The 9,540-nt window shown below is 37.9% G+C and overlaps 1 protein-coding gene across 3 annotated transcripts in view; it reads left to right on the forward strand.

Annotated features, from left to right (window-relative positions):
* Window positions 1-9,540, forward strand: part of mkln1 (muskelin 1, intracellular mediator containing kelch motifs) — a 136,784-nt gene that overhangs the window by 44,780 nt on the left and 82,464 nt on the right. For 2 of the 3 annotated variants that reach the window (XM_087999376.1, XM_087999377.1), the window contains 3 exons: window positions 2,028-2,220; window positions 4,482-4,559; window positions 7,130-7,195. In XM_087999376.1, the coding sequence (XP_087855502.1) occupies window positions 2,028-2,220; window positions 4,482-4,559; window positions 7,130-7,195 (337 nt within the window). Of the gene's footprint in view, window positions 1-2,024; window positions 2,221-4,481; window positions 4,560-7,129; window positions 7,196-9,540 lie in introns of all 3 variants that reach the window. The other variant, XM_087999378.1, reaches the window with a different exon arrangement.

Consider the following 9,540-nt stretch of genomic DNA (forward strand, 5'->3'; position numbering starts at 1 on the left):
GCATTTCTAAGTTTGTTATCTTGGTAATTATACCCTGTTTATCGTCATTCAAATCCTCAGTATGTACCACAAGGAGCAGAGGGTTCTCTGTTATATGTCAGGGTCTTTTGAGGAATCCTGTGGTATACTGTATTGCAACCCAAACCTTATCTCGAACTTGAGTCCATAAGCTGATTCCCTTCCGAACAAACTTTTTCTGTTGCACTAAATATCAGTGCATCTCCACATTGAGATATTGGATCAAACTCTTGTGATGTAAAGGCAGTTTCACCAAGTTGAACTTCTACTTGTACACCTTTTTGGTTCAGCTTTATTATTTAACATTTGTTTGATTCAAGACTTGACATTTTTTTTCATTAAATGTGTCCATGCACACTGATCATTAATTGCTGCCACCTGACACTTGTGATCCAGTACGCAGTGGCATCTCTTCAATTCAATTAGTGGATTCTTCCTGTTAATCGGAGTGCTGATAATCAATTGCAGATCAAATATCCAGTACAGGTAGATGATCCTTTATCCGAAATGCTCAGGACCAGCTGTTTTTCAGAATTTGGAATTTTTCGGTTTTTGGAAAAAGTGACAGTTTAATGGTGAAATTTTAAAAAAACTTACTGGAGGAGCAGACTTCTAAGTAAGAACATGCTTGGCCACACCCACCCAGTCACAGCTGAGTGACATGCATTGAGTCTGTGTCGACTTGAGGGCGTTCAGAGAAACCCCAGGTCTGTTGGTGCTTGGCCACGCCCCCCATGTCGCATCTGAGTGACCTGCTTCGAGTGGGTGTCGTCTTGGGTTAACTGTTTGCTTGCCGAACAACCTTGTCAATGAGAAAAATACTTACAAAAAAACCTTTGGATTTCAGAGCTTTTTGGCTTTTGGATGTTCAAATAAGGGATCTTCTACCTGTAGTTACCGTTTTAGAGTTGCTGTGCCCTTAATTTATAATATCAAACAATTTTAAGATCCATATTTCTCCAACCAGCAACTAAAATGTAACATACCAGAATATTAAGATGAATCACTGATGAACACTTAATATCTTTAACATTCGAGTGGTGGACTGCATCATGCATACTGATCAATAGCTTTATCTGTCATTATAAAGGTACAGTGTTAGAGGTTCAAAAGAACAATTCTTTGCAGACCCTATGGTTAGGAATCCAGATATTACATTATCCCAACCTGAAATTGGCTAAAATATTATGTAATGTTCGCAATATTGTAAACTTCAGTCACCAAAGGATTCGTTTAGCCTTGGACAATGTCAGGACTATGTCTGTTAAGGAGGAAGGGTGGGTTGATCTGTCCAGCTCTGAACAGCTTTCTGCCAGCTGTGCTTTCACAGCTTGGCACCATTCGTTTGTCAGCCACTCGCTGTGCAGTGTCCTACCCACCACTGTGACTCCTTCACCAGCCCTTGCTATGGTTTATATTTGGCTGCATTTGCTGGAACACATGTAGGTGTGTCAAAATTTCTGAAATGATGATCTAAATTAATAACGAAAACTTAAGCCTTAAAAGAAAATGTGCATCGGTGAAAACTGGAAAGCAAAAGCAGACATTTGGCTAAATTTAGCCTTCAATTGCCAGTAATTTTGTCAAGTGCTTCTCTTTGCATTCAGTTGTCAGTAGAAACAAGGCATGAGGCTGCTGTTCGATTCCCATTGAAGAATGTGTTTGAATTTTATAAACATGAAAATTTCTTTAAATATTTTTAATTTGCATTATTGTGGCTTTTATTATTCCAGTTGTGTTTTTGTTTCATTCTGTGAGCAGAATCTGGAGCCCTTGTTATGAATCTACCTTTCTCCAATATCTCGTCACATGTGATTGTGATAATGAAGTACTATGTTAAATGAACTGGTTACTACCTGTTTTGCACATGCCTTCCCAAGGTTTAGAAGTCAGATTTATTCCCATTTTGTGAGACAAATTAGTGTGCATAGTTGTTGAATATGGCAGGTTATGATGTAGTACTTCATTGTTTAATTGTTTCTTTTCAATGTTTCCTTATGTTCCAGTAGTACCGTGAACAAGAAGCCATTCGCTTATGTCTGAAACACTTCCGCCAGCACAACTATACTGAGGCCTTTGAGTCATTGCAGAAGAAAACTAAGATTGCATTGGAACATCCAATGTTGACCGAACTGCATGAGAAGCTGGTACTGAAAGGTGACTTTGATGCTTGTGAAGGACTGATTGAAAAAGCTGTCAGCGGTGAGTGCATCCATTGTCTTAATGCTTTCCCACCATGTAGAGTGGATACAAATGATTGGTGTCCTCAAGTGACTTGGTTTTTCAAGCAGTTTGTCTGTTGGACATACAATATATCATGAATATTGCAAAGCTTAAAGTTTCCTGTATGGACCTCAGTTTGTGAAATTGAGCTTGATGAATGTCTTAATGAATGGCTCTATGTATTCTGTTAATATGGCAAAGTCTGTCCAATTGGGAGTGATCTTGTTCAGATTTCCTCCCCTATCTGACTGAAGTAATACAAGATGGATTAATTCAAGTCTGAGCATGTGTGTACTTGATCATTTTAGAAATTGCTAGGAAGCATGTACATTGACAGATAAATGGAATCAAATTAATATTCAAAATGCAGTTATTTTGGAGAGCTAAGATATTGGAGGTGTCAATTTCGACCATTTGACACCTTATTCTGTGTGCTCCTCAGTAAGGAAGAAAAGCTGTTTAGCAATCACTTTAGTCCTTCTCTAAGCAGTTGATGTTGTTTGATGGAACTAAAAAAAAAATGAATTTTTACTCTGGGATATGTCTGTTCATACATCAAAGCATTAATTTTAAGGGTTCATCCAAATGTGACTACTCATCCTCAACAGTAACATTGTCAGGCTATGATAGCTTAATCATTTGGTTCATCAATCATAGATCCAGTGATGTGCTGGCATGCTGAGTCAAAACCTTTCGAGAATTTAAGTTTTGAAAAATAAATCCTGAATTTAATGTTTCAGATGAATTGCCTAGAATTGTGACCCAAACAAGGTGATTTTGGTGAAGTTGATATCCTGTCGTCTGGGTGATTGAACCAAGCTGATGTTATTTTTTCCAAAATGTTACTAATGTTCAAAGTTTGGGAGACTAATGTAATAGAAGCATTATTGGAACCCAAGGGAATATTGAATGCTTCTTTGAGACCTCTTGATGGTCAGAGTGCCAGAATTGCTTTTATTGAATGTCTTCCTACATACGTCTGTTCACCACATCCATTTAGCAGTAAGAAATGTTACTTTAGCACTTGTAAAGGTAAAAAAACTGGAAAAGGTCAAAATTGGAGAAAAATTATTCTTCGTTTGCTTGTTTAACTTGATGGGAATTTTCCAACCTGAGACATATAGGCTATTGGTATGGTGTTTAACGTCTGACGTCATGAGCTTGTGCTGGTAACCTATGTAATTGTGAAGTGTTGGAATGGAAAACTTTTGCTGTTTGTTCAATATCTCAGTTGCGTAGGGCATCCATAGTAGCTTATGAAAGGGAGTGATAAAGTAAAATCAAGATTTGAAGGAGATGTGATTTGAAGAGAGGATGTATGGAATGTCATTTAGAGACTGGTGCTATGGTGAAACTAAGTGCAGTTATCTTTAATTTGTGTCAAATGTACTTCATCCAAGTTGGATCCCTTTACAGAAGGTGAATGGTTCAAATGTACAGCATTGACTCTTCACAAAAGAAATTGTAGTGACAAGGTACACTGTAATTTTGCACGCTAGCAAGTCTTTCTAGTGTCTTTGGTTAAGTTGATTATCTACATAACGTGGCAAAGGTTTAAAACTTCAGCTCATTGCTGCTTTTAGACTGAGGCTACCCTGTGGATTTAAACTTCAGTTTAGTTTGGGAAGCCTTAAATAAATTACATGGATGCCATTGAGAGTAAGGATGTGGCATTGTCACTGATGTAGACATTGAACTCCGGTCAGGACTTTTTGATGTATCCAGTGCTTTTAATAGAATACTGGCATCCTTTATTAGCTGAGAAAATGAACTGTTTAGACCTACTGAACTATTGATAGCTGATTTAATATTGTAGGCTAAATTAGGTGTTTAAGTTCTCTGTTAGCCACCATTAAATCAGTTAGCGCTTTCTTGTGTCTAATCAAATAAGTTACATCCAACTTACTGCTGCTCCTGTCTGTTTTTGAATATTTCAGTTTTTTCTTTGATTTTTTTTCTCTCATAACAAATGAAGCTTTGTACAACGTGAAATATTATGTCCTTAAGAGTTTGTGTTCTGATATTTCAAACTAAATATTGCATTCCATATTTGCCACTTAGGAGGATGACATCTGAGTGTCTCTTCTAAATGTCATCTTGATATCTGACCAGATAATTCTGCAATGCAAATCCAAGAGAAAGAAGTGAGGAAAGCTTAAGTCAAAAATGTAAAATAGAGAAAGCAACCTTTTGTTGCTGTGCAAAACAAAATCAAAACACACTTATTCTTTTAATTTCAGATGGTTTGTTTAATCAGTACATCAGTCAACAGGAATACAAGCCCAGGTGGACGCAGATCATTCCTCAAAGCAGTAAAGGTAGGGAACACAAGAGAAATCTGTCACAACGTTTTGGTTAGTTTTGGTTGGATGAATTGAGACCATTTGAAAAGTGAAGTTTTTGTATTAATTTGAATTGGTTAGATTTGAAAACACAGTCATTATAATTGATAAACTGAAAGGGAAGGTATAGATGAGCTGTATCAATTCAACTGGAGCTAATCTATCGTTCTGATTGCAAGTTAACAAGATGGAGCTACAAGGAGCTGTAAGCAGGAAACATGTCTTAAGAAATTAATCTTCAACATTGCTGAAAACTGTGTGCCTAAGAACTCCTTTTTCAAATTTACTACATGATGTTTAGTTAACTTGCCACTTGAGTGTAAAGGATGAGTTGTAGGTCAAGTAAGCAATTATAACTTTGATTATTGAAGCAACAACTCACGTATTGTTTTGGAGGTTAGGCTGAAGTACCGATACTATATTGGAAAAACCAAAAGGCATTCATATACAAATCACATGCCTCATCACATTTTCCACACATTCATACTTAAGTACAGGGTTATCACACACTTGCACTCAAATTTTACTTCAGCCTTTGAGCATCACAAAATCTCATATATGAAACATGAAATATCGAACAAATTTAGTGGTAATAGTGAATATTCTGAGATGCCTATTTTTATGTTTAACCCATACTGCAGCTGTCAGTTGAACTCCCTACATTAGGATCCATTTCTTTCATAACAGGCAGACAATAAGTCAGAAGTAAAACAAATTTTTGTTAACCTCACTTAAACAATAGCGATTTGCCAAGCAACTACAGAACATTTTAGTGGGCACCAACTGTTGCTCGGCATATGCTAGAAGATATTAAAACCACTTAAAAAGATAATCTGATTAACTCCTGTAGGCTGAATGCTGCATTTCTCATCAAGGCATGAAAATGTTTCCTGTGAGACCAAGTATACACCAAGTAAATCACTGAAGAGCTATTCCCATTATAATTCCAAAGCAACAGCTCTCAATGTTAATTAACATGTGAACCTTTGAAAGCAAAAGCTTACTCGGACATCAAGGCAAGGTTAGAGATTGTTGAAGCCATTGGGCAGCAGTCCACCAGGAGAGCGATTAGAGGTCTAAAGTAATCCATGGTGAGAAGCTTCGTAACACCACAACCTTTTGAGGAGGAGTAACAAGGAATTTTGGAATCAACTCACCAACTATAAGCTCACTGAGGACCTTGTCTGCCTGTCAGTTCTGCAATCTCTAGCTGTTTAAATAATTTTTTTTCCCCTATCCTTCCTGGTAAAGTGGGTAAAATCTCAGTTTCCCACATGATGATACAAGTGCCAAATGTTTACCCATTCACTTAGCATACTGTTTCACCTTATAGATTCTTCCATCCTTTTCACACTTAACTTTCCTTCTGTCTCGGTATCATTAAATTTAGAAACTGTGCGGGCAAGAGAGCAAGTGGTCACTCTGCCTCTTGGTGTCTGCTTCTATAATTTTAAAAGCTTCTTGTAGGATTTTGGTTGCGCAATTGTTCCAGGTTTATTTGTTGAAAATCCGATTCTTTTGCGCATGTTCCTGATTTGCTCATGTTTCCTCAATCTTGCGATGCTGACATTTTAGACAGGTTTAAAATATTTGATATGGATTCTTCAATAGACTCGTGGTGTTCCCTTGACGTTCTTCCCCCCCACCCCCCCACCCCCCCCAGATTCAAATTATGTATCTGCCACTTTTCGGAGGTTGGTCTCCAACAGTTTTACTTAGCATTGAGTAATAATTTGATGTTTGGTATTGAGAATTCCATAATTATAGCTGCTGGCAATGCCTCCATTGCGTCTCAACCTTGTTGCTCTCCTTTTGCCCTTCTCTCTGTAAATTGAATTGGATGGTCTGAAATTGAATATAATCAGTGCAAAGCTGACAACCCCTTCCTGAATCTGAAGGAACACCCTGTATCCCCACAGATATTCTGACTGAATTTTTCTCTAATGATGCGCTGTGAGATGAACTTGGTATATTCTTTCTGGGAGTTTACAAATTTATTTTAAAAACTCGGTTGGCATACTGCCATTTTTTTTGTTGTATTGATGTGTGCGAATGTGGAGTTTATACATTGTGAAATTTTGGTGCGCAGCTTTTCCTTGAATGCAGCCATGCAGAGTTAAATGACTGGAAAATGAATGATATTTTTAGTTTTATTCCCAAACTCCACAATGGGCTTCTCAGTGTTGCTGAGGCAGCATGATGACTCACTGGTAAGGTCAATGGTTAGCACTGCTGCCTACCAGCACCCAAGGTCCTGGGTTTGATTCCAGCTCTGGCTGACCAGCTGTGTGGAGCTTGCATGTTCTCCCCATGGATGGATGGCTTTTTGTTGGGTACTCTGGTTTCCTTCCATAGTCCAAGGATGTACACATTAGGTAGACCGGCCATGCTAAATGGAGCCATGGTAAATGGGGGGTGTTGGGGATAGAGTGGGGGCCTGGACTTGGTTGGGATGCTCTTTGGATGGTTGGTGCAGACTTGATTGTCTGAATGGCCTCTTCTTCACTGTCATAATTCTGACATTCTCTGATTCTACATTTGGCCAGGTGACGGAGATGACAATAGACCTGGAATGAGAGGAGGTCATCAGATGGTGATTGACGTTCAAACAGGTAAAAATATTATGCACTTAGCTGGGCAAATAGAGTTAAGTATAATTGGCTGTCTTAGCAGTGTTGGTGATTCCTTTTTTGGGCTGGGAATGGGAGTTGAAGATAAAAAGTCCACACAGTTGTTAAATAAAAGACTGGACCTTAATTTAACCACTTTAATAAACTCTTCAGTCCATGAAAATGTTGTCGAGTGGCTAATAGCATCCTGTTGTTTGTTCCATACAAGAGGTAATTCATGTCAACACTGAAGATTAAGCTATTATCTGTATTGGAAATTGCTATGCGAGTGAATCAGAGCATAAGTGATTTTGCACCTATAATTGTAGGTTATGTATGACAGCGCAACGTACTTTCAGTTTAAAGGACGACTGACAGGGAGGGGGTGGAACAGGGAGGTGACATGGAGTCAGTGTTTGTAATAGTATTATGCTCACTGTATAGAGTCACATTTGAGATGGCCATGATTCATCTTCTTTTGAAATGTCTGTCAGCATTGAGAAGTCAAAAAAAAACTTAATGGGAAAATAAAGGACTTCTCAACAATTCATGCCGATACGTGTTCTGATCTTTCTCTCTAAAATGACTAAATTTATCCAAACTGGGGAGCAATTTTCAGAAGTGAATGAATTTTTGATTTTGTGATAGAGTGGAACTATTATCACAATGAAGTGATGTGTAACACAAGATCTCTAATTCTGTGAGAAGTTTCAATTCCAAGTTTTCAGTCCTCCTTCTGGTCATTTGCAGTATTAGCAGGATCAATGCAATCTGTAGCTTGGACTAGAATAATAACAACACGGATGATGTCCTTTGAAGTACTGGGGAGTGATTGCATAATGAACAGCCGTGTATGATAGTGGCTGCCACTGGTATGAATAGTTTTAGTTCAAAAGTGAAAGAGATCAAAATATGTTTTTTCATGCAATTGTAAAAGAAGCTGATTTTTGTTGCATTGTGCAGCTAATTCTAGATTCTGAGAGTGGTATGTGCAAGAATGCAAGTTTACAAAATCTGCTGAGTTCAGGGAATTCTGACGTAAATCTCCATTTTCTAATGCCTGTAAGTTGCTTCTAGTTCAGAGATGAACTGATTCAGTGCATCCCTTTTTTTTTTGAAACAGATATTTCCTGTGCATCATCAAAGGAATTCGTATTCTTTCACTCCATTTATTTGTTGACTTGTAGCTCTTTACAAATCTTTAAAAGGCTCGACTTATTGCTTCTCAAACTGAGCAGTATAATTCACATGAATTTAAGATATTTTAATATTTGAACTGCAATCTACCAGTAAAATTGATAATGGATAGACATAACAGAAAATAAAGTAATGTTCCCCCCCATGACTCTATTCTGAGGCTTGAAAACTGTTGTGACTCCTTGGGTGGAAGGAGAGGAAAGTTGTGTGTAAAGATATTTTGAGCCTGGAAAAGAGACTTGAGGGGGTCAGTAGTAGTTGTCTTAGAGTTGTTGGCTCCAAACTTTTAGCTCACAACCCCACCTGGGTTCTGCCCCTTACTTTGGAAAGCCTTTGGACAAATTATCCATGCCACTTGGTAGAGCATTATCATTGCCATGGCAATGGTGTTGGCATAGAAAAGAACATAACTTTTCTCAAATGGTTTACTGTTCAGATTTTGCAACTTGTTCCTATACCTTCACATAGTAGTGCTTAAGTGCTAATGATATTTACTTAGTATACTGGAGATTATAGGCAAGCACTTAACCTGGTTTTGCTGTTTGGAGGTACCTAGATCATAAATTATCTTCTTTCACTTGAAAGAGAGCAATTCAGAATCCTCCAGAGGTGACAATATCAAGCCACTATAAAACTTCATGATGACCTAAGTTTTATCTTGTTTGGCAGCATAATTCTGTATCCTGTTTTCTTTATTTAATGTGGCATTGTGTTGTTTAGGCATAATAAATGATGTTGGCTAGGTCACCACATGACCTTGCACGGGATCTTGACTATCCATCAGAGCAGTCAGGTGATCCGTTTAAGATTTTGCAGGAAGAAACACATCTTGGTCAATGCAGCGCTGCAACTACTTGATTGTGTGTTTCAGTGGAGGGTGTGGAAGCTCAATCAATCCACATCATCTCATGTCAATATTGCCTTGATCCTTTTGTTAAGTTAATTTTGGATTCAAGAAGATGTGTTTTGCGTCATGAGTTGCCTTGGTGACGTGGAATGGTGCTGTAAAGTGTTTCTATTGATTGAAATATAACCCAGTATTTAGACCAATCGAACTTCATAAAAACAATGGCCAAGTGAGAAGTAACAGGAGATCTCCCATTGGTAATAAATAACAGCAGTGACATTAGAGAGACTGCTTAGTTAATATA

The sequence above is a fragment of the Chiloscyllium plagiosum genome, unplaced genomic scaffold, assembly GCF_037043375.1.
Source record: "Chiloscyllium plagiosum isolate Xiang-an unplaced genomic scaffold, Cpla_swu_hap1 HiC_scaffold_23, whole genome shotgun sequence".
Lineage (NCBI taxonomy): Eukaryota > Metazoa > Chordata > Chondrichthyes > Orectolobiformes > Hemiscylliidae > Chiloscyllium > Chiloscyllium plagiosum.